Source organism: Eucyclogobius newberryi, unplaced genomic scaffold (genome assembly GCF_026437365.1).
Source record: "Eucyclogobius newberryi isolate DKJ021-1_F unplaced genomic scaffold, fEucNew1.0.hap1 SCAF_10, whole genome shotgun sequence".
In the NCBI taxonomy this organism is placed as follows: Eukaryota; Metazoa; Chordata; class Actinopteri; order Gobiiformes; family Gobiidae; genus Eucyclogobius; species Eucyclogobius newberryi.
Window position 1 is genome coordinate 35,040,760 of NW_027315724.1, and position 25,832 is coordinate 35,066,591.

Consider the following 25,832-nt stretch of genomic DNA (forward strand, 5'->3'; position numbering starts at 1 on the left):
ACAAAATTTGTTTGTTTAATTAAACAAGTTGAATACATTGAATAAGTAAAAGGGGGGATTTTTCTGAACCTAAACCTTGACCTCTCCGTTTGTACAAAAGTGTGATTAGCAGTGATTTAAGGCCCAGCGGTCCAGAATAGGAGAAGGCATAAAGAGAGATGATAAAAAGTGTGCTTTGTCTCCCCCAGGGGCCGTTCGTCCACATTGCCAGTCTGTGCGCCGCTCTTCTCAGCAAGTTCATGTCTTTGTTTGGAGGAATTTATGAGGTAAGTTACTGTCGAGTGTCACTTTTATCTCCTCATCATTGCAGAAACCGTCCATTGTCTAGTCGATTGACCCCATCATAGACGTGGCATATGATCAAACTGAAATATAAATTATAATACACGCGGGAGAGTAGTTAAAGTTTAAGGCGCATTATACAGCCTTTCTGCCACCTGCTTGTCTTCATGTTATTGTGTATTATTCAATGACAGGTGTGTTATTGCTCTAAAATACATTCAAAAACATGATCATGGGGGATCATGGGGTCACCGCTGCTCCAATCTGACCTGTAACTCGACGTTTTACTGTCTGCTCGTCTCCATGAAGGTAGAACAGTAAATGCCATATTGTGGAGCATCGCAGGCACGCAATAATATTCTCATGAAGACAAAGCCGGTCCATGAAGACAAGTGGGTCCAACGCAAATGTTACATAGTGCACCTTTAAGTTTCCTCATAACTTTCAGAGCAAAATCCACGTCTTAAAATTTTTGCCTCTGATATCCAGAATTTAGCACTTCGCTCGATGATTCTGCGTAAGTCCGTGCCGTTTCGCTTTCCTCTGTGATGTTTCTGTTGGTGTTTGCTGGTTGCTTTGACGCATACATTTGTTAAGCACACCCATCGGAAATCGGGGAGACGGGACACGCTTCCAGATATTTGTAAAATATTGTAAAAGCAGCCGATTGTTGATGCGTAACGAAGGAAAACCCTTGACATTTCCACATTTTTACTGGACTACTAGACTTGGAAAAAGACTTTGAAAATGACTTGAAAAATGACTTGAAAAAGACTTGAAAATGCCTTGTTTTCGGTCAACAACCACCTTTCACATGGTTTTAGGTTTGAAATGTTGCTGCAGAAGAATCGCCCGACAAGAAATGTTTAAAAATGTATCAAAATTGCCCCAAAACACTGTCTATAAAGGCGATTATACAACAGCGTCTGACGTGAAAGCTGTGCATGATTGACGTGTGGAGGATTTCGCCTCTCCACAAACACCAGTGGTACTTGAATAAATAAAGCCCACTGCCCGCGGACGCGCTCGTGCCCGCGGACGCGCTCGTGCCCGCGGACGCGCTCGTGCCCGCGGACGCGCTCGTGCCCGCGGACGCGCTCGTGCCCGCGGACGCGCTCGTGCCGCCGTCCGGATCAACGAGACCAGAATAATGCACTTTCATAAACGTTTGAAAAGTGCGTTTGTATAACAGATCGTCTTCAAACCCGGAGGATGATGATACTTGGAGGAAAAGCGTTCAACTCGGCCAAAACATAAACAATTCACTCGATCAAGATGCTGTTTTTGATCAGTGCCTTTTGTGTCTCGTTTGTTCAAAGCTCAGCGCGAGCGGAGAAATGTGGACTGTGCCTCTCCATATTTAATCAAAGCTATTGCTACAGTCCACATACAGTCTAGAAATGTTATGACTTAATAATGTCCAGAAATATGACATTTTAAAGCAGAATCTGCGATCACAACAGCTTAATAACAAATGCTTTATATACTATATCAGAATCATCTCTTCTCTTTTCTTCCGTCTCATATTATGTTTATATCTGATGTTTTTTTGTGTTTTTTGCTGTTTTTGTCCAAACCATATGCCCTCCCCGCTGTCTGTTAGAAGTGTGTACTTTTGTCAACTTACTAAAGCTGCACTATTTAAGTCATCTGTTCAATCCATCATTGGGTTTTACAGAGCAATAAAAGTACCTTTAATTGAATAGATGAAAGATACACGTTTTAATGGCACGCTGTGGAATATTTGAGGCGCAGCAATAATATCTCCATGGAGACGACCACCGATCAGAGAAATTATATAGTGCAGCTTTTACTTCATTATTAAAACTTTTTTGTCAGTACATTTTTAAGATGACCAATCGTGCAAATATGAGTTTAATCCCTTGAGCTTCACTGGACACACAGTTTAGCACTTACAGTATGTGTCAGCCACTAGGGGCAGAGCAATCACAAATTCAGGCTTTATTTTCTTACGGCTCATTTTGTTTTCTTCACGACACGACAAACGTCTTTGCGACACGACGAACGTCTTTGCGACACGACAAACGTCTTCGCGACACGACGAACGTCTTCACGACGCAACAAACGTCTTCGCGACACGACGAACGTCTTCACGACACGACAAACGTCTTCGCGACACGACGAACGTCTTCGCGACACGACGAACGTCTTCGCGACACGACGAACGTCGACACGACAAACGTCTTCGCGACACGACGAACGTCTTTGCGACACGACGAACGTCTTTGTGACACGACGAACGTCTTCGTCTTCACGGGGCGACAAACGTCTTCACAACACGACGAACATCTTCGCGACACGACGAACGTCTTCACGACACGACAAACGTCTTCGCGACACGAGGAACGTCGACACGACGAACGTCTTTGCGACACGACGAACGTCTTTGCGACACGACAAACGTTGTCACGACACGACAAACGTCTTCACGACACGACGAATGTCTTCACGACACGACGAACGTCTTCGTCTTCACGGGGCGACAAACGTCTTCACGACACGACAAACGTCTTCACGACACGACGAATGTCTTCGTCTTCACGGGGCGACAAACGTCTTTGCGACAGGACGAACGTCCTTGCGACACGACAAACGTCTTCACGACACGACGAATGTCTTCGTCTTCACGGGGCGACAAACGTCTTTGCGACACGACGAACGTCCTTGCGACACGACAAACGTCTTCACGACACGACAAACGTCTTCGCGACACGACGAACGTCTTCGCGACACGACGAACGTCTTCGCGACACGACGAACGTCTTTGCGACACGACGAACGTCTTCGCGACACGACGAACGTCTTCGTCTTCATGGGGCGACAAACGTCTTCACGACACAACAAATGTCTTCACGACACGACGAACGTCTTCGTCTTCACGGGGCGACAAACGTCTTCACGACACGACAAACGTCTTTGCGACACGACAAACGTCTTCGCGACACGACAAATGTCTTCGCGACACGACAAACGTCTTCGCGACACGACGAACGTCTTCGTCTTCACGGGGCGACAAACGTCTTCGCGACACGACAAACATCTTCGCGACACGACAAACGTCTTCGCGACACGACAAATGTCTTCACGACACGACGAACGTCTTCGTCTTCACGGGGCGACAAACGTCTTCACGACACGACAAACGTCTTTGCGACACGACAAACGTCTTCGCGACACGACAAATGTCTTCGCGACACGACAAACGTCTTCGCGACACGACGAACGTCTTCGTCTTCACGGGGCGACAAACGTCTTCACGACACGACAAACGTCTTTGCGACACGACAAACGTCTTCGCGACACGACAAATGTCTTCGCGACACGACAAACGTCTTCGCGACACGACGAACGTCTTCGTCTTCACGGGGCGACAAACGTCTTCACGACACGACAAACGTCTTCGCGACACGACGAACGTCTTCGTCTTCACAGGGCGACAAACGTCTTCACGACACGACAAACGTCTTCACGACACGACAAACATCTTCACGACACGACGAACGTCTTCGTCTTCACGGGGCGACAAACGTCTTCACGACACGACAAATGTCTTCGCGACGCGACGAACGTCTTCGCGACGCGACGAACGTCTTCGCGACGCGACAAACGTCTTCGCGACGCGACAAACGTCTTCACCACACGACAAAAGTCTTCACGACACTCACTGTTGGGGCTAATTGGGGTTTTGACTTTATTCTTATTCTTTTACAAACGATCATCGTTTGAACGTCTTGTTATTCCAGCTTTAGCAGAGACAGAAAAGACACTTTAAGTAACAAAGTCTCAAACATCTTACATTTCAATTGACAAAACTGAAAACCTGTTTAAAAATACAAACACTGTTTTATCCTCATTATTATTTAGTTCTGAGCGTTTTGCATGACTTTTCTCCCCCGTGGCCCCCATTACCTCCTTTGTTACCTGCACCGCTCCTCTCCTCTATCCTCTCTCCTCTATCCTCTCTCCTCTATCCTCTCTCTTTCACCTAATCATTATCTCCTTCCTCTCTTCCCCTTCCTCTCTCCTCCTTCCCCTCGTCTCCTTCCCCTCGTCTCCTTCCCCTCGTCTCCTTCCCCTCGTCTCCTTCCTCTCTCCTTCCTCTCTGCTGCAGTTGCATTAGAGAGTCTGATATGTGTGAAGTGTCCCTGTGCACCAGTCCTCACAAACCTCTGTACTTTATGCTAATGTTCGAATATGCTAATTGACTCGTGGGCTTGTCGACGGCCTCTGCGCCACTGTATTATGCAAGTTCAATTAGGGCCGGCCGTTATACTGATACAAATCGCATTTCATCTGACTATCTGCTGTGTTGGTCGTAGCGTAATTGCGGGATTCACTATTACTTCTCTATTTGCCGTAATGCTGCCGTCAGCGCCAACCCACCCGCCCTCTTCTCCCATTGGTCAGCTCCTCTGGGACTCTGAGTGAGTGACAGCTGGATTTAACTAAGCAATGGAGTTGAGTGCTCGTCCGTCTGGTTCACGTTTGAGTTCTGTCAAATGAACTGAACTGACTGAGGGTGCAATACCACCACTGGCCAGGCTGGGGCAGTTCGTCCTCTTGGAAGCGAGGAGAAATGACGGCAGATTTTCAAAAGCATTTGATCAAATTTTAAGTTTGAAGCAGTGACTTTGACTGAATAAAAATGAGACACTGGAGCTCACTTCAATTAAAATGGGCAGGTCCATTTGTTTGGCATGTTTACCTCATTTAAATGCATTTTTGTAAACTGTCTACTCATCTGCAGTCTAATTTCCCGCGCATACTCTTTTTTTTTTTTTTTTCAACTGCACTGCACCTACACTGGATTTTAAGTTCGGTGCATTCACATCACCACCAAACTTCAATGGCAACAGTAAAAAACAAAACCAAAGTGTTGTCGTGTTTTGCAATATCGCCCATGTCAAAATTCAATTGTGAATTCATGTAAAGACCAGAAGAGCTGTTTTATATCAAATGCCAGCAGACGTATTGGTTGTTCATTTCAAACCCGGGTGTTTTTCGTCAGGCGTCTTGGCTAATGACTTTACTCTGTTTTTCCTGCTGCCTGAAGGATCCTAGCCTTCTGTGGTCAAAGGTAACTCACAGGATATTCACAATGTTCTTCCGTGTCTTATTCTAAGCTATGATATTTTAAATGCTGAGTGGTTTTGACACAGTAGACTTTAAAGGTGTATTACATTTATTTATTCACGGCTCAAAAGTACCTTTAAAGTCTTACTGTGTGCCGGGTCGCCGCTCCACAGATCTGAAGCAAAAACCTGCATGTACAATGGAAAGTTGCATGAGACTGAATGTGTTCAAATGAGCTTGACGTTAATTAAGTAAGAGTAATTAAGTAAAAAAACAGAGTTGGAGTCACAGTTTGGACGTAAAATGAATTTCAAATGTGATTTTAAGGTTTTAGTTTAATTGGAATCGGACAAATACATGACATTGATAGACCATAAATACGAGAAAACAAAATCATACTTGAAGGAGCGGTGCAAGAAATGCAAATGCAAATCATTTAATATTGTCAGTATGAAGTTTTTGTCCCCTAGATTTTTTTTTTCAATTGTGTAAGTTTGTTAATGCATTTTATTTTTTGTAAGTTTTTTTTTAATACTTTTATTTAAAAAAAAAAAAAAAAAGAGTTTTTTTCCCCCCCAAATGTATAATTTTTTATTATTATACTTCTGTACCTAATCTGTGTTGGAACATTGGAATTTAGACAAATAAAGGTTGTTTTATCTTCTCACTCGCGCAGTAGTAAAAGTATCTGTATATATTTGACTATTTGCATTTGTACATCTAGATAAAGCGTTAAAAAGTCTAAAGTCGATCAAATTTTAGTTCACTCGAGCTCTGGCAAAATGACGCACTATTCCGCAGGTTAATCTGAAGTTGAGCGTGTTTTGCAGGGTAAGCCGTTTCCTGACTTCTTCTACTGCGTCTCGCTCGCTGCGTCAAACCTGGATAAGCTCCTCCGCGTGCACCTTCTGCGTGAAGCTAATACACCTACTTAGCAAACTCCATCACCTCCGCGCGGCTGAGGGAAGTCGGATCAGGCGCTCCCCTTCCCACAATGCAACAGGGTCTTCGTGCCCCAAAGCCATGCAGTTCCCCAGTCTTCGTTTGATTAGAGGTGTATTCATTCCTCATAAAGCAGCGCTGTGCGGACGTCTTTGCGTTTTTGTCGCCGCCCCTGAAGCGATGACTTTGTTTCATCTCGTTTCTGTAATTGAAGGTTTTAATTTTTTATACTAAATTTGAATGAAATCTGCTCGTTCTCCCTCGAGGTCCGTGCCAGATTTCACCTCGTTTACAAAGCGCGGCGTGCATTAACAGAAGTGGGCGGTGATCATACGTGCCGACAAGCTTTGACGTGCGATTGAGTCGTATTTTTATTGAAGTAAAAGTACTACTTATTGCGGTTCCTCTTCCCTCTGTGACCGAGTCTGCGAGTGACAAAAACCTTAACATGAAACATTTTGATCGTTTGCGTTTCCTAAACCGCTCGCTGTGATCGCTCGTTCGTCCAGGAGTGTTCCATCGGAGAAAAGCATTCAGTCCTAGTCATCTGGACACGGAATGAGAATGACCTTTAGTTTGGTTATATATATTTCAATCAAGATGAGGATAAAAAAATACACGTGTACATTAACATACAGATATGATTTAATTTAACAATTTTCCGGATTACATTAAACTCCAGATATGATTAAACTTCTCAGATTACATTAAACTCCAGATATGATTTAATTTCCCAGATTACATTAAAATCATAAATTGCATGTTGGCTCCAAATCTTTATTCTGTTCTTGATGTTAACAAAATGCCTTTTTTAACTCTTAATATCAATGTATTATTTTACTTTAAACCACTATTAATTTGAATGATGATTATTTAAAGTTTCAGTAGCCACCCTGGTGTATTAGGGAAACGACTGAGATGAATTATTACACTACTGACATAAATGTGTTCTTTTTGTTGCAGAACGAGTCCCGAAACATTGAGATGTTGGCAGCCGCCTGTGCCGTGGGGGTGGGCTGTTGCTTCGCTGCCCCTATAGGAGGTAAGCCAAAGTACAACAACTTCATTTTCCGTGAAGTAGGACATTGGATCGCTATGTTTAGACGACTCTTTGTGGTCGAACTTTCACGCAGCAAGTTACAACGGGCACAATGTATAAATGTTGAATCCGGGTCACCTGTATGTTCACCCCTGAGATGTCAATGCGGCCTGTACAAGTACACTACAAGTACACAAAGTGAATTCTGACCCGTCTTCCAGCTTAGAGTGTAGATTTGTTGACCTGGTTTATGGTCAGTATCCTTGGAATTGCTCTACACATCTACAGCAAACAAAACATTGCACAAAGTTTAATATCTGCTCTGCTGGCATGAAGTGAAATCATTTTTTCACAGTAGCTTCAGAAAGTGATGCAAGGTAAGGGCAAGTTTGTGGAGCAAGTCTCTAACAAATAATGACAAAATACATGCAATTGTTAGGTTTTTATTTATTTTCAATGGAAGGATCCTGTTCGTGACGCCAAATTGTTGCGGAATTTCTACGAACAATTACTGAGAAATAATGACATTGAACAGTTTGTCTTTCTCAAAAGGTGGATCTTTCTTTACTCGTGCACAGTAAATAATCACTTTCCCTGACAAAGGCATCTGTCCCTCTTCCTCCAGAACAATGACAAAACACATGCTTTTAATGGCAGTGACATAAACTGACATGTATGCACATCATTACTATCAAATCAGCTCCAAAAGAGATAGAACAACCATCACAGATCCAAAGATTCTCATTCGGAGGTGACCTGACCCTCGAGCCATGACCTGAGGCATGACTGGCACGAGACAGAAGGCGCCGGACCTTTTTTATCAGGGACCTATATTCTCATATTATCTGCGAACAATAACGATGACATTTTTCCATGAGTTGTGATCTATTTCCATGTAATCTACTTCAAAATGTGTGAATATTCCTTTTAAATGCATTTTAAATTAACTCATCAGAACAATGTCATCAGTAATAAATTTAAAATAGCCAAGCCAACTCGCCCATATCTTTCCGTTTAGTTTGTTTTCGTCCTCCGCCTGCTTCCATATCGTACCCCTCATTTCGCTCAAATTAAGCACGAAGTCTCTGAGACACCTGAACGTGAAATTGCACCCGATGCTGTGTCTGTAAACATCACAGGGTGCGACGGCGCGTCAAAAATTACCCGGCGTAAGTCGTCGGCGCCGCATCTGGCAAACAGTTGGACGTCTCTCCAGCGCCACACGGATTTATAAATAGTCTTTAACCTGTTGCTTTTTGTGTCGCAGGCGTCTTGTTCAGCATCGAAGTAACGTCCACGTTCTTCGCCGTGAGAAACTACTGGAGGGGTTTTTTTGCTGCTACTTTCAGTGCCTTCATTTTCAGAGTTTTGGCCGTGTGGAACAAAGATGAAGGTAACGTTGCCAAGTGCAAGTGGTGAGGCGGACAAAGGTGATTACGATGATGGCAATAAAACGTTTGAATAATAAAGTAGAGACAATACAACTATAATGAGACTAGATACTCATTTGAGCAGTTGAACTTGCATAAATAAGACGTAGAACATAGAACTACGTAGATAAACAAGACTATAATCGGGCTTAGCAGTTGTTTTTACACTGGTATTGGGTCAAATCTGTCATATGTACCGTATTTTCCTTACTATAAGTCGCACCAGCCAAAAAAAGCATAATAGAGAAGAAAAATATAAAAAAAATATATATAAGTCACACTGGAGTATGAAATGCGGTTGCAAGTGTGAAAAAACAAATACTATCACATATAAGTCGCTCCGGAGTAGAAGTATAAGTATATAAGTATCCCGGCCAAAACTATGAAAAAAGGTGCGACTTATAGTCCGGAAAATACGGTTTATGTTTTTCTGACCACTATTGGCACCAAAAGCCTAATAATGGTTGTGCTTTAGTTTAAAAGATGCAATAACTTATAAAAAAAAAAGGAGACTGAAAGAGAAAAGTCTACGAAAAGTCTATGTATTTAGCGTATATCAGCAAATACTCAAAAGTATCAATGATGGAATTGCAAAAGATGGACGTGTTCAGTACAAGAGTGTAGTGAGATTAAGCGCATAGTTATTAGCCATGTGATATTGGTACAGCATTTGTGTTTTTTGTCTACCGTATTTTCCGCACTATAAGGCGCACTGGATTATAAATCGCATTAAGCAAAACTAAACATGTGCCACACAAAATCGCTTCAAGGGCGGTAAGCACAACCAGAATTAATCCATATGTAAGGCGCACTGGATTATAAAATGCACTGTCGTTTATGGAGAAAATTAAAGGCTTTTAAGTGCGCCTTATAGTGCGGAAAGTACGGTATTTGGATATGAAAACCACAGTATTACAGCGACAACTTCGAAGGATTATGTAACGGGTTCAATAATGCGGAAAAGTTTTGAGCGAGCTGTGAAAATAAGAACTCATTAGTGCTTTACTAAATGCATCACTTTGTTTGGTCTGGTTCCTCAGAATAACTCGATATTTAACTTTTTAGCTTGATAAATACTCGAACATATTGCCGCACTAACAAGGGTACGCCTCTTTGAACAAATCAGACCGGGACAAAGAAGAAAAAAAGCGGCAATGCAAAATAACGAGCCATTGTTTACCAAGGCGGTTTGTTGACACGCTTTCAGTGGGCGCAGGGAATCGTCCAGTTCTTTTGTATAACTTGGGTTCATTTGTCGTCTTTGCAGAAACCATTACGGCTTTGTTCAAAACCAGATTTCGCCTGGATTTCCCCTTTGACCTCCAGGAGCTGCCGGCATTCGCAGTGATTGGGTATTTGTGCTACAACAGATTACCAGTATTTTACTTTTAACGGCTGTTTTTTTTTTTAATGTTTCCTTTGCTTACGTTTCGTTCAGTTCCAATAAGTTCAGTTCGTACATGGTTCTGATTGGTACTTTTTGTGCTCAGTACTCACAAATACAAATCCCCTGTTTAAAAAAGACGAAGAAAAATATAATCTAAATAAAATACATGCAGCGCTGATTAGTAATGGGTAACTACTTTTTACTTTACTGTTTACTCGCACTTGGTTGATACTATTTTGAAACGCAGTACTCCATCTTGTGTACAATTTCAGCAGTAAGAGTCGAGACCAGATTTTTACTGAATCATTTACTGAATCGCCAGTTCACAATTTTTCATTTATATAATTTCATATTTTGGAACTATATTCATTTTTCATTTTGTCCAAGTCAAACACACAAATGGGGGAAAAAAAACTCACAACATTGTTTAATATCGCAGATGTTATGCCACAAAATATTGTCTGATTGCCGCATATAGTATAACAATCATTCAAAATATGTCTCCTCTTTTCAACTGCAACTTGAAACACGCAAATGTATTTTAATCTTCTTTTGTAAACGCAAATGCAATTGTTCGATGCCAGACGCTGTCATATCCATCCTCTGAGACACTTTGGCACTAGCGCAGTTACAATGCCTGTGCAAAGTGCGTGTACAGTAAGTCTTGTCTGCTTAAATCACCTCTGAATATTAGTACAAAGTGTCCTCCGGGTCTGCAGTGCCTCGTGTACGCTCTTGCGCTTGTGAGGGGCCCTGCTGCCTCTTCTAAAGGTGTGACAGTGGGCAGGTCCGTGTGTCTCTCTCTCTACATGGATAATTGAACAGCAACAGTTGCCTTCTCACCGGGGGACGTCTTATTTTATCCTGCCTTTGCCTCCAGGCTTTTCCGTGGCATAGAATTAGACCACGGGCTCCTTGAAGAGACGGGAGAGGGAGAAGGAGGAGAAGGGGCACTTTTTTTTCTACCAAGTTTGCATTTCTCTGCCGGTATTATGCTCTCCGAAGTGATTCTCCGAAGTCGCTCAGGATGTATCTGTCCAGAACAAAACGGTCTCCGAACACTAAAGGTGTCAGTGATTTCCCTTGTCATTGTGGACACTGTAGATCCTTCCACTGTGAATCCTGAAGCAGTGCGGCATTTCTGGCCGGGCCTTAATCTGGTTTGCCAAACACCCATTCAATCTCAATAGGGTTTCATTTTAGGACCAATTTTGTTTTCCATTTATGCAACTGGTCTTTGTGCTGAGCTGTCTGGAGTGGTGTACCATGTTTATGCTGATGATGCGGTACTTTACTGTTGTTTGACAAAGGCTGTAAGGGCCCGTCCCAGTGATGTCATAGTGCATAGTCCCTAAAACTAGTATTAAATGCACCAGCGTGACTTACAGGAGGATGATTCTCAGACAGATCCTATTGCATTTGTTTAACATAAGTACCATGGCTTTATATTGGACCAAGAGCTCTCTTTTAAAGCTCACTTGCAAAACCTGGTTAGAAAAGATAAAATAGGTTTTTACTGTAATAATAAAGCTTTGTTTTGACACCCGTAAACGTCTTGTAATGGGCACTTTTATACCTCTGTTGGATGATATAAATTCCCTGTACATAAATGCATCCGTCTGAAACCGTTGGATACTGTGTCGGGTATTTAAGGTATTTGCGTGGAATGTTCAACAATATGGCATCAAACGTGCATAATATGGCATCAAACGCGCAGGTCAACAACCCCGTTCAAATGACACCTTTTACTTTATTAACTGTATGTGAAAGAACTTTTGAGGACTAAAAACACCTGCAACAAATGCTAGGTGGCTTCATGGAGATACAATAACACCTCGCGCCACCAGAAAAGTCGCCTTTAGTTAAATAATAAAACGGAAGGGTAAAACTTTAGACACTGTCACAACAAAGGACGAGCAGAACAGTTGGATCCTTTCTCCTTTTATCTTTCCCAGTCCTTCCTCGCTCTGCTGAAGACTCTCCCTCCTTGTTCCCTCATGTTTCATTCGCTGTGCTTGGCAGGTTTTTGTTGCGTCGGTGTTGGCGCCCACTGCCGCGTCACTGACATTACACTTATCTCTGTAGCAACAGTATCCCGGATCCACTTTAAACGTTTGGGTCCCCGTGCGCCAGGATCCAATTTAGAAGAATCACCGCTTTAACACGAAGTAATAAACATCGAGAGAAGTGCAATTGTTGCCCTTACAGTTTTTAAGAGAATCTTGACTAACCCCGGTACAACTAAAAGAACAAAAGGAGGATTGATTAATTAAGTAAAATTGGTTTCATCTAATTCTAAAGCTGAAAGTGCGTCGTTAGCATGCTAATGTATTTTTAGCTTCACCGTGACAGCAAATACGTCATAAGGCGCTGGTACAGCTGGCAGCCCGGTGTAAACGCTCTCTCTTCTTTCTCACACTTATTGTGCTTTATTTCCTATATTTTGTAAATATAGTTAGTATATTTTTTCTATTTTACTGTACGATAGGGACACGCGCTGGAATAGTTTTTTAATTCAACTGTTTTTGACTTTTTTCGGCTGGATTTGAGCGTTTTTCGTTGCGTTTGTTGTGTTGTTGTGACGTGAGCTAGCTCCGAGCGAGCCCACCAGCCCCCCCCCCCGCGCCCTCGGGCCGCCGCTAAAGTACGGCGTGTCGTCGGTACACGTTTATATACACGTTTATATACACGTTTATATGAAAGAGGAACTTCACGAACGATCGGGACACGCACTGGAATCGCTTTAAATTAACTTGTTTTGACTTTATTCGGCTGGATTGAGTGTTTTCGTCGTGTCGTTGCGATGTGTCTTGGCTCTGAGTCCCCCGGCTCCGGCCCGTACCGCGTTTATACAAAGGAGGAACTCATGAAACTGCGGAGAACAGTCGTCTTACCCGGAGATCGGCACGTTATCCCGGCGGACATCCTAAGGAAAACGCAACGAGGCAGACGGGCTGGACGTAAACTCCGAGAGAAGAGAGGGTCAAACAGGAAGTCGGTTCCCGCCATAGTCATGGGTAACGTGAGGTCCCTTCAAAATAAAATGACGGAAATAGCGAGCCTCATGCGGTCCCAGAGGATTTATAGGGACAGCAGCGTCTTGATTTTCACAGAGACCTGGTTAACAGCAGAAATGCCAGACTCTATTGTAGGTTTGGACAATTTTCATCTGCTGCGGGCGGACAGAACGAGAGAATGCTTGAAGAAAAGAGGTGGAGGTCTGGCGGTGTATGTGAACACGAGCTGGTCCAAACCCGAACACTGCACAGTGAGGGAGCAGCTATGTAACAAGGATATTGAACTATTGGCTATTGGCATGAGGCCATATTATCTGCCCCGGGAGTTCTCACATGTGATTTTGATCGCAGTCTATGTGGCCCCGTCTGCCAATGCTGAATATGCTTGTGAAGCACTGCTCTCCTGCACTTGTAGGCTGCAAACACAGCATCCACAGGCTCTCTTCCTCATCTCTGGTGACTTTAACCACGCTTCTCCCTCTTCTGTTCTACCAACATACACCCAGTATGTTACCTGCCCCACCAGAGAGAATAGAACATTGGACTTGTTTTTTGCCAACACCAAGGAGGCTTATTCTTCTTCCCCCCTCCCTCCCCTGGGCAGCTCGGACCACAACCTTGTACATCTGAGGCCTGTGTATGAACCCATCGTGCGCAGGCAGCCTGTGGTGTCCCGTGAGGTGAGGATGTGGTCTGCTGAGAGCGAGGAGGCTCTGAGGGACTGCTTCAGCACCACTGTCTGGACTGAGCTTTATGACCCACATGGGGAGGACATCAACACCATCAGAGTGCATCACGGACTACATCAACTTCTGTTTTGAGAACATTGTTCCCTCCCGGACGGTGCAGTGTTTTCCAAACAACAAGCCATGGATTAACCGTGAACTGAAGGCTCTGTTGAAGGAGAAGAAGAGAGCCTTCAGGTCAGGGAACAAGGAGGAGCTGAGGACTGTGCAGAAAGAGCCGAGGAGGAAGATCAGGCAGGCTGAGGCCGGCTACAAGAGGAGGATGGAGGAGCAGCTGCAGCAAAAGAACATTCAGGGAGTGTGGAGGAGCCTGAAAACCATCTCGGGCTTCAAAATCCCCCCTGCCCAGACAGAGGGGGATCTACAGTGGGTGAATGATTTAAATGCTCACTTCTGGAGGTTTGATCGGTCACCCGCCCCTCCCCCTGCACAGCTGCATGCTCCCTCTTCCACAGCTGGACAATGCCCTGCGTCTGTTCCTCTTCGCTTATCTGCCCCGGACCATCAGCTCCCCACTTCGCCTGGACTCACCCATCCCCCCAGCACACGGTCCCCCTGCCAACCACTGACTGTCACAGCAGCACAGGTGAGGAGTGAGCTGAAGAGGATTAAAGTGAGGAAGGCAGCAGGACCTGATGGCATCAGCCCCAGGCTCCTTAAGTCCTGCGCAGATGAACTGTGTGGAGTTATGGAGCATGTCTTCAACATGAGCCTGAAGCTGAGGGTGGTACCACAGGTCTGGAAGACCTCCTGTCTGGTACCTGTGCCTAAGACACCGCGCCCCAAAGACCTCAACAGCTTCAGGCCAGTGGCTCTCACGTCCCACCTGATGAAGACACTGGAGCGGCTAGTCCTGGACCACCTCCGCTCCACCGTGAGCTCAGCCATGGACCCGCTGCAGTTTGCATATCGGTCTGGCATCGGAGTGGAGGACGCCGTCATCTCCCTGCTGCACCGCTCTCTCTCTCACCTGGAAAAGCCTGGCAGCTCTGTGAGGATTCTGTTCTTCGATCTTTCCAGCGCCTTCAACACCATCCAGCCGCTGCTCCTGAGGGACAAGCTGGAGACGGCTGGTGTGGAGTATGACCTGGCAGAGTGGATCCTGGACTACCTCACAGACCGACCCCAGTTTGTGAGAGCCCGGAACTGTGTGTCTGACACTCGGACCTGCAGTGTGGGGGTGCCCCAGGGCACTGTCCTCGCGCCCTTTCTCTTCACCCTTTACGCTGCAGACTTCAGACATGACACGGACAGCTGTGTCCTGCAGAAGTTCTCTGACGACTCTGCCATCATCGGACTCATCACGGACGACGATGACGAGGAGTACGGAGGACTGGTGCAGGACTTTGTGGACTGGTGTCAGCGGAACTACCTCCTCATCAACGTGGGGAAGACCAAGGAGATGGTGGTGGATTTCCGCAGACGCCACTCCACTGCCCCCTCACCAGTGAACATCCAGGGAGAGTGGACTCATACAAGTACCTGGGTGTTCATCTGAACCACAAACTGGACTGGACTCATAACACAGACGCACTGTACAGGAGGAGCCAGAGTCGGCTCTACCTCCTGAGGAGACTCAGGTCTTTTGGAGTGACAGGGCCACTCCTGAAGACCTTCTACGACTCTGTGGTGGCATCGGCCCTCCTGTATGGTGTGGCCTGCTGGAGCAGCAGCATCACAGAGAGGGAGAGGAAGAGGCTGGACAGAGTCATCAAGAAGTCCAGCTCCGTCCTGGGCTGTGCTCTGGACTCGGTGCAGGAGGTGGGGGACAGGAGGGTCCTGGCTAGATTCACATCTATGCTGGACCATGAGTGTCACCCCCTGCAGGACACTCTCTCCGCTCTGGAGAGCAGCTTCAGTGAGAGACTGATCCACCCTCGATGTGTGAAGGAAAGGTTCCGTAGGTCTTTCCTTCCTGCTGCTGTCAGACTTTATAACAAAAACTGTTAGTACTGAACACTCGCAATACTGACCTAACCATGTGCAATTCTGTCATATGTGCAATTGCTGTTGGAATTCATGTGCAATTCATGTGCAACCTATGTGCTGTCGTGACACATATTCATGTGCAATTACTGTCGGGATCACATGCAATGGTATTTATTTATTTATTTGTCTATGGGAATTTTTATTTATTTATAGGAGATCTTCTACTGAAAGTGTTTTTCAGACTTCCTATAAGTGATCTGTTCTGTATCTACCTCTGGATCTACCTGCGTTGCACCAATGAAATTTCCCCATGTGGGACAATAAAGGAATATCTTATCTTATCTCATCTTATCTTAAATCTCTCCGGTCTCAGACTTGTGAAAAGCGCTTATACACGACTCGTTATGTTTTTTGACGTTTAAAACTAAATGAATGTACCGAGCCTTTTTAAAATACCTCAAACATATAATTGAATGGTGAAGGGGCTCACGTCTTGACAGATGGGACCTGTAACTTGGCCTGATGAAGGTTTCAGGTTCGACTCCTGGGCCGGACTGGGATTCCTCCAGACTCACTTTCCCCCCATCAAACCCTGACATGTGCAATAGTTTAAATCCTCCAGCAAAGTCCTGACCTAGACTAGTCCAAGATCTGGAGATGGGGCCCTGGGCCCTGCACTGCTGCGCCCACTGCTGCGCCCACTGCTGCGCCCACTGCTGCACCCACTGCTGCTCTGCCGCGCCCACTGCTGCGCCCACTGCACTGCTGCACCCACTGCTGCTCTGCTGCGCCCACTGCTGCGCCCACTGCTGCGCCCACTGCTGCGCCCACTGTTGCGCCCACTGCTGCTCTGCTGCGCCCATTGCTGCGCCCACTGCACTGCTGCATCCACTGCTGCGCCCACTGTTGCGCCCACTGCTGCACCCACTGCACTGCTGCATCCACTGCTGCGCCCACTGCTGCGCCCACTGCTGCACCCACTGCACTGCTGCATCCACTGCTGCGCCCACTGCTGCGCCCACTGCTCTGCTGCACCCACTGCTGCACCCACTGCTCTGCTGCACCCACTGCTATGCCCACTGCTGCGCCCACTGCTGCGCCCACTGCTCTGCTGCACCCACTGCTATGCCCACTGCTGCGCCCACTGCTGCGCCCACTGCTCTGCTGCACCCACTGCTGCGCCCACTGCTCTGCTGCACCCACTGCTGCACCCACTGCTGCACCTACTGCTGCACCCACTGCTCTGCTGCGCCCACTGCTGCACCCACTGCTGCACCCACTGCTGCGCCCACTGCTGCGCCCACTGCTGCGCCCACTGCTGCGCCCACTGCTGCGCCCACTGCTGCTGACAGGTTTCCTACAGGGACAATAAAGTGAACATTAAACTTAAACAAGTAAATTTCATACTCTGGAACATTCTAGAGAAAGCAATAACTCCCAGCAACAAGGCTGGACCCCCACGAGAACAGTCACATGGTGCACCTTTAACCATAATATCACTGTGACTTCAGAATGTTTTGGGGAAATGAACAGCTCACTTATGGACTCAACCATGACCAACATGTGACATATAAAACTGATGATACCGGTGTATGATACAACTGGGTTTCACCTTGCTTAAAATGGAGGTTGCCACTGTCTTTTTCTCTTTTTCCATCCCATGATGACTCTTTATACCGTACAATGGGGTGACTTCACACAGGACCATAAAAGTCCCCAGTAACACTTAAGTTCCCATCCTACAGTGTGAGATTGACGTGGATAAGGGACGATAATGGTTCTCAGTCAGGTTTAGAAAGTAGGTCAGTGTCTTGCAGTGATCTAGGTCAGAGCTGCCGCCTCCAAGGGCATTGACGGAGTTACTTTACTGCTCCAGGCTCAGTTTAGACACATTCAAACACAAAGAGGCCACAACACAACCTGGATCCTCCGAAATATCACTCACAATCTGTCTCGATGGCATATCTGTGTCTGTGAATTCAAACGTGAGCAGTGTTTGCCCTTGAGGACAAAGTCTTTTATTCCTGTATTTTAAAAGGCTGAAACAGAAAACGTAATACAAGAGATTCTAAAAATGACACGTTGTTCAACTGATTTACAATTGATCAAACAATATGTTGTAAAATCGTATTTTAAATTGACTTAATCCTTTTTAAATCCTTGGTTGTTTAGCCTGACAACGTTTACATTTTTAGCTTGTCAGAAGCCCACCTGGGTAAACAACGTTATATTCAAACGATTTATTACGAATAATCATGACGTGTCGACTATTGATATAGTTGTCGTTACCTGGACAAAGATGTGACATTATTTAATCAAAATGTCATAAAACGAATGAACAATTTGTGCTTTTAATTATGATACACTCAAACTTACACTATTCTTAAATATTCTCCATCAGTTGAAATTTAGGCTTGTTAAGACAGTCTGCAAGTAGGCTAACATTTGTTAGCATGTAGCCACACAATCATTACGTAAACTAGCAATAGCCAGTCTGGAGTGGTTTCTGTAAGTCCACTGGCCCCGCCTGACCACAGTTACACATTTCTGGACAAACGGGGTCTTTGGGGATGTCACAGAAGCAGAATCTTTTGTTTTGAGACTTTTTGTCGGCAGAGCCCACAGTGAGCATGCAGCTTTCGTCCTCAAGATGGCAGTAGCAACGAGCGTGTGACGTCAGTTCAGACCCGTGAAGAGAAATGATAATTTCACTAATATTTGATGCAGCCTTTATTGATTAGACAACATTTTCTGCTGCATCACAACTTTCAAAATTAGACAAATTGACAATGCAATAGTTTAAATAAATACAAGATACTTTCACAGTTTGACATCTAAAAATCAACACCACATCAACACAACTTTAATCCCTTCACCTCTATATTTCGGTGTACGTTTAAGCGTCGCCTTCTCTCAAATTGCATCATAATGAGACCAGCAGACTAATTGACGCCCCTGTTTTGAAATGAAAAGCGTCCCGTGCAGAGTTCCCCCGCCTCTTATCTTATTAATAACGATAACATGACCAGCGTCGCCCGTCTGCGTTTCAGTCCAGACCTGTTCTATCAGCGTGCACTTTCCTCGCTCGCATACAGCAGACTCCTACTGCGCTGCTAAACTACGTAAACCTCTTCTCCGCCCCGTCTCGCACTCCCACGCGCTCTTCTCCAAGGCCACAATGGTTTCAAATGTGTTTTTCTTCAGCGCCAATGCCCGTGGTCTGATTCCAAATCTTTGTTTCTTTTCCCTGCTCCTTTATTGTTGACTTTATCCTCTTCCCACGTGTTTTGTTAAATGTTCTATTGACTTTATGAATAAGAAGCTGTGTGTATCCTTGAGGGAGAGTCTGAGAGGCCGACGAAACCTAAAAAGGGCAACAACATCACAACCGACAGTTTTTAAACCGCGGTCCTACTCTCAGCCAGTGTTTTATTTGAACTGCAGATTGGATACATGTTCTTCATTTGTCTTTATCTTCTCTGCAGAATCGCCAGTGGCTTTGGCGGGGCTTTGTTCGTCTACTTGAACCGTCTGATTGTCCAGTTCATCAGGAAACAAAAGACTATCAACAAATTCCTCATGAAAAAGTGAGTTTCCATGGTGACGCTCGTAATCCACAGCTGCGCTCACGTTTACAGTGTGGGATGGAACATCTCGCTCACAGCTATTATATTGTACCTGCCTAATTGACCTATTTAAATGTAATTAATGAATAATGCATGTAAGTGGCTGGCGGCTTTAGATGTGCTTTAATGTTGAAGTGTCAGCGCTCGGTTACAGTTCATACGAGTGGGTAAAGTGCAAGGTATATCGCGGTTATATCGGTTTAGCACTTATATCGGTTCGATAACAGATGTTTTCTTTCCCAGTTTGTCCTCCGTTCATCAGATTTGACTTTAATACAGACTCTTGAGTAAAAATAGAGACAGGAGGACAATTGGGCTGAAAATGTTGTGCCACGAATAGTTGAATTAAGTTAAGCAAATTTGAGATTCTGGAAAAGCAGGAAATAAACACATTATTTTTTGGTGACTTTAATTATCTTTTATAATTAGGGTGAAAAAATAAAAAAATAAAACATGCATAATATATAACTGATGCCTTAACAACTCTAAATGGTGTGGTTTATATCCATCAAAGGTATTTAGTCCAACCACATATTTATGAATTACTATTTGGGATTCAGACAAAATATACTTTTTAAATTACAGGAAATTTACATTAATATTGTGGTATTTTGAAGATTTGCCAAATATGAAGAAAAAGGTTTATAATAAAAATGTGAACAAACGTATGTTGTAAACTTCCAAATGATATGAAGTGAAATGTCTGCACTTTTTTAACCAAAATAATTTCACATTTGATACTAAACTTCCACCAATTCTTTTAAAGAGTCATTTGAGCACATTTCTGTTGGATCGCTCAAATACATACTGTACAATACATTAAAAAAATGATTAAAGTGCCTCTGACAGGTTGACAAATTTAGCTAAAAAATATTTTAAAAAGTTTGTTTTATAATGTCACTTCCTGTTTGTAATTGATGAAATCTCACGAGGAAATTACCCGGAAAAAAACTCTTCTAATGTCACAATTAATTTTTATTTGACAGATAAAATAAATGCGAGCACTTTTTATCTTTTAGAGAGTTAAAAAAGTAGTTTTTTTGGGGGTAAATTATGCCTAAACTGTGACTGGGATAAGTGTCCCTTGTGTGATGTCACTTCCTGTCATTTCCTACAGATTTTTCTACTTTTCTCCACAAATACCTGCTCTATTGGTGTAAAACTATCATTTATATGTACAACAGGTATAAATACACCAAGTAAAGTCAAAATTAGAAAACCTGTCATAGGCACTTTGATAAAATACTGTGAAATTGATAGTAGTCTGTATATTACCATATTATGAACTGCTTTACTCGTTTCCCAGGCTAATGTCTGCACCTCGTCTCTTCCCAGGCGCCTGTTGTACCCCGCACTGGTCACTTTAATCATCTCCACGCTGACGTTTCCTCCCGGCTTCGGACAGTTCATGGCCGGCAAGGTGAGCTCCCAAATATAATCACATTAGAGAACACAAAACGCCATGATTCAATTCATTCAGACATCTTAATGAAGTTCTGCTTACTTCTAATTCACCCAGCGCTGGTTTTAAATGCGTTTTCTCTGCGGCGGCATGGAGCGAGCTGCTGGCTGTTCGTGGATGAGTCATACCGTTTCTGTCTCCAATTACTGGCCCTTCATTTGGCCTAATTATCAGAATTAAAAGTGGAACGGTGTCCTCAGAGCTGATGAAAATACTTGTTTGCTAGTGGAGGGTTGAGCCAGATGAAAGGTCACGTCCGCAGGCTTTGAATATCAGTGAATATCAGTGGTCAGAAAGTGGTCGTATGATTGAGATTGAAAGTATACTTCAATATACTTCAATTCACTTCCGTACTTTATATTAGACACACAAGTAATACAGTATTATTTAAATATAGATTAGTTTTACACCGAGCGAGCGGCTATTTGTGTAGAAATGTAAAAAAAATGTGAAGAACTGACAGGAAGTGACATCACACCAGGGACGCTCATCCCAACCAAAGTTTATGCATAATTTACGCAAAAGAAACAACTTTTTTGACCCTCTAAACATGAATTAAACAAAACAAAGTCGCTCTCTTTTAGTTTTATTTGTCAAATAATAAAGAATTGTGACATTAGATGAGTTTTTGCCCAGTGTTTGCTGGGTAATTTCCTATTGTGATGTCATCGAATACAAACAGGAAGTGAAATTATGAACCTAAAAAATTTGCTCTCCTGGGAAAAAGTTTGTATATTTTTTAGCAACATTTTAGCAACGTTTTATCTTTAAATTTTAGTTCAATGAGTGGTGCGACCTGTAGGGGGCGCTTTTAACTGACCCTAACCTAAAACATGCCCTTTTGCTCCAAACCAAGCTAAAAATGTAAAGCTCAAATCCATTTTCTGATGCTTGAATCTTTTCCCCGCTTCACCTTTTCACGTTCTCGTAGACGGTTTAAAACGACTATCGCCTCCATCTTGAACCCAGACCCACAAACCCGTCTCAATAGATTTCACATCTTTTCTGATTCAAACTGATGTCGGTTTAAAGCGTTTTCCATCTCAGAAGTTCTGTTTGCGTTCTCATCTGTAAAGGCCACGTGGATTTATTCATTTCATGCATTTTGGGGTGAAAAGGGGCAAAGTGAGGAAAATGAAAAATCCTTGAATGCACTGCAGCAAATGGACTACATTTTAATGCCAAAGGTACTTTTATTTGAATGTTTGCTCTTTGGACTCATCACTGCTCATCAGCTGCACACAAGCACGCTCTTTAGAACAGATTTATGTCAACTGGGGATGTCACAGGAAGTTATGCTAGTGGTTATTTTCAACAGAAACCTCAGAATTTCATGAATATTTAAGATTATTGACTATTTTGTTCAATTGTCATTTCATTCACATAGTCTTAATTGTTTACTGCGCTTCTATTATGTGACCCGCTTTATGAAATCAAACTTTCTGAATGATAAAGTAACGTTTTCGGGACATAAAGCAGCCAGATTACATATTATACTGGCTGTTTCTGCCAGGATCCGGTGCTTCTGAGGCACTTTGAGGGAATCCACGTTATCAGAGCTCCACCGAGTCTTGTTCCAATTCACCCAAAGCCCTCGCGGCAATCGCACTCCTCTGTTTGGCTAAAGATGCACCTGCGGATCTACAATGCACTGCAACTTTTCTTTTATGTGTCAGAACGTTTTAATAATATACAATTAACACGAAATAGTTCACCGTTTTACACTGAAATATAGACGTTTCGACTCTCATCCAAGAGTCATTGTCAATAACAGAATTTAGATCGAGAACTCCGATATTAATACTGTTCTGTGGTAAGACCCGCCCATTGGGCGGAGCCTTCCTGAAGTAGAAAGAGTTGTTTGTTTCAACAGAAACTCCCCCTTGTATCTACCGAGCTAGCCTATTCAGAATTTTAATGGGCTATTAGAATCCTCTTTGTCTTTGTGAGACCCTGGCTCAACCACCCTGAGTACCTGATTAGCATCTAAATGTCCTTGTCCTGGTCCTCTACCTTTCCAGGGGTTCAGTAACCCATTATAAATAACAGGAAGATTGAATCTTAGCCCTCCATTTCTGTTTAAAGAAGGTCTTTCTTTTTTAACAAAAATAGCTTCCTTGACTCCTCTTTCAAACCATCTTTTCTCCCTGCTTAAAACCTTCACCTCACCGTCTTCAAACGAGTGATTAGAGGCTTCAAGATGGAGATGCACGGCGCTCTGTGGTCCTGAACTAGTATTTCTTCTGTGCTGATAGAGCCTCTTGTGTAGAGGCTGTTTTGTCTCACCTATGTAACGTTCTTTACAGCTTTCTTCACTGCATTGGACAGAATAAACTACATTGCTCTGTTTTTGAGTCGGCAACTTGTCCTTTGGGTGAACCAGTTTTCGTCTTAAAGTGTTTCCTGGTTTAAAATAAACAGGGACTTCGTGTTGTCTAAAAATTCTCTGCAGTTTTTCCGACAGGCCAGAGACATAAGGGATAGAAACACCCTTCCTTCTCTGTTCAGTTTCCCTTTTGTCCTGCTTCTTGGTTCTCTTCACTCTGAGAGCCCAAGCGGGGTAACCACAGGCTGAGAGGGCATTTCGGACATGTTTTTCCTCTTTCTTCTTGCCCTCTGAGCTGGTGGTGGTAAAATTCTGAATAGGCTAGCTCGTTAGATACAAGGGGGGAGTTTCTGTTGAAACAAACAACTCTTTCTACTTCAGGAAGGCTCCGCCCAATGGGCGGGTCTTACCACAGAACAGTATTAATATCGGAGTTCTCGATCTAAATTCTTTTATTGACAATGACTCTTGGATGAGAGTCGAAACGTCTATTTTTTTCAAACCTAGTCCAGATGACTACAACTGAAGCTTTTTCTACTATGGAACACGCCTGGACGAATGAGGGATTACACCGACACTGAAATATAGTTGATCTGGTCTCAACGTTATCTGCATTAAAGACGCATCATTAATTAAGCAAGCAATATCATATTTTGAAAAGCATATTTTATTCCAAGTTCATCATTTGTATTGCAACGTAGTTACTTGTAGTTTATATGATGGTGTTATGGATAAAAGGACCAGCTGACGATGACAATAGTTGCATTTATTTATATCTCAGACCAATCATCGCATGGTCCTCCTTTAACACATTGTTCATGTTTGAGAAAACACTTTTGGCTTCTTTCCATTTGCATAAACATTGTGTTTTTCCATTATATCCCAGAGTTTTATCTCATTTGATCTGGTCACGTGACAGTCGTTCCCGCCAATCACCGAATAATGTTACGAGAAAGTTTGTCTTTTTCTCCGGACTTGGTTCTGGTCCAATTAGGATAAGATTAGAGCTGGGTTGAAATAATCGATTTTCCGATTTTTAATTGATTCGCATATTAATGACCGATTATCAATTCGTACATCCAAAGATTGATTTAAAAAAAAAAAAAAAAAAAAAAAAAAATATTTTCTACATTTCCCTCAGTGAACTTCAATCTACCTTCAAGAAAGATAATTCAGGACTCTTGGATGATCTTTCTTGAAGGTAGATTGACCCTTAACCTTTTCATCAGTCTTCCATCAGTAACTACCAATACTCTGTTTAATATTGATATAATACTAGTTTTAATATGTTGCTTCTCTACACAGTCATGAAGTGAAGGAAACGGTTCAAATACATTTTTCATTTTTAATAACATTAACCCCCGGATCAAATCGAAATCGAATCGGAAATCAGATCGAAATCGGATGGAATCTGAGAAATCGGAAAAAAAAACTATTTTGAAACGTAAAAATCGTAATCGAATCGATTCTTTAAATTTTAATCGAAACCCAGCTCTAGATAAGATAATCCTTTATTGTCCCACATGGGGGAATTTCATTGATGCAACGCCGGTAGATACAGAAGAAAAGAACAGATCACTTATAGGAAGTATAATAGTTTCTGCTTTTGTCTGTGTTTTATGAATATCACAAGATAAAACTGTGGATTTTAGAATGAGAAGTTGGGAGCGCCGACGGTAACGGTTTAAAACAAATGGCCATATGTGTAGTTGGAGATGTAATCGCTAACTTGGGTTCGGGAGCAGGACCACGCCTCAACCTCTTCCCCAGCAACCACACCTCCACTCTTTAACCACGCCTCTTATTACCCAGAAGGCCTATATATGCACAGGCAATCCCAGCATCTCTTGTTGTCTCTGCTCTCTCGACCCCGCCCTCCCACCCCATGTCTCTATCATCGTCACCTTAACACGTCACCATCCACGGAGGGGGGGTTCTGAATCGGCCGGGCTGATTACCCGAGACAGAGCCCCCATCATCCCAGTCTCTACCCAGCCAATCATCATCGATCTCTCTCATCGATATCTCTCATCTCATCGATCTCTCTCATCGATCTCTCTCATCTCATCGATCTCTCTCATCTCATCGATCTCTCTCATCAATCTCTCTCATCAATCTCTCTCATCAATCTCTCTCATCGATCTCTCTCATCGATCTCTCTCATCTCATCGATCTCTCTCATCAATCTCTCTCATCTCATCGATCTCTCTCATCAATCTCTCTCATCGATCTCTCTCATCTCATCGATCTCTCTCATCTCATCGATCTCTCTCATCGATCTCTCTCATCGATCTCTCTCATCGATCTCTCTCATCGATCTCTCTCATCGATCTCTCATCGATCCCCCTCATCTCATCGATCTCTCTAATCGATCTCTCTCATCGATCTCTCATCTCATCGATCTCTCTCATCGATCTCACTCATCTCATCGATCTCTCTCATCTCATCGATCTCTCTCATCTCATCGATCTCTCTCATCTCATCGATCTCTCTCATCGATCTCTCATCTCATCGATCCCTCTCATCGATCCCTCTCATCGATCTCTCATCTC

The 25,832-nt window shown here is 43.6% G+C and overlaps 1 protein-coding gene across 4 annotated transcripts in view; it reads left to right on the top strand.

Moving 5' to 3' along the window:
* clcn2c (chloride channel 2c) overlaps positions 1-25,832 on the top strand; it is a 197,781-nt gene that overhangs the window by 101,902 nt on the left and 70,047 nt on the right. For 2 of the 4 annotated variants that reach the window (XM_072455762.1, XM_072455779.1), the window contains exons 6-12: positions 189-266; positions 5,357-5,380; positions 7,282-7,360; positions 8,625-8,750; positions 10,055-10,139; positions 19,352-19,453; positions 20,828-20,912. In XM_072455762.1, the coding sequence (XP_072311863.1) occupies positions 189-266; positions 5,357-5,380; positions 7,282-7,360; positions 8,625-8,750; positions 10,055-10,139; positions 19,352-19,453; positions 20,828-20,912 (579 nt within the window). The remainder of the gene's footprint in view (positions 1-188; positions 267-5,356; positions 5,381-7,281; positions 7,361-8,624; positions 8,751-10,054; positions 10,140-19,351; positions 19,454-20,827; positions 20,913-25,832) is intronic. The other 2 variants (XM_072455771.1, XM_072455788.1) reach the window with 1 other exon arrangement.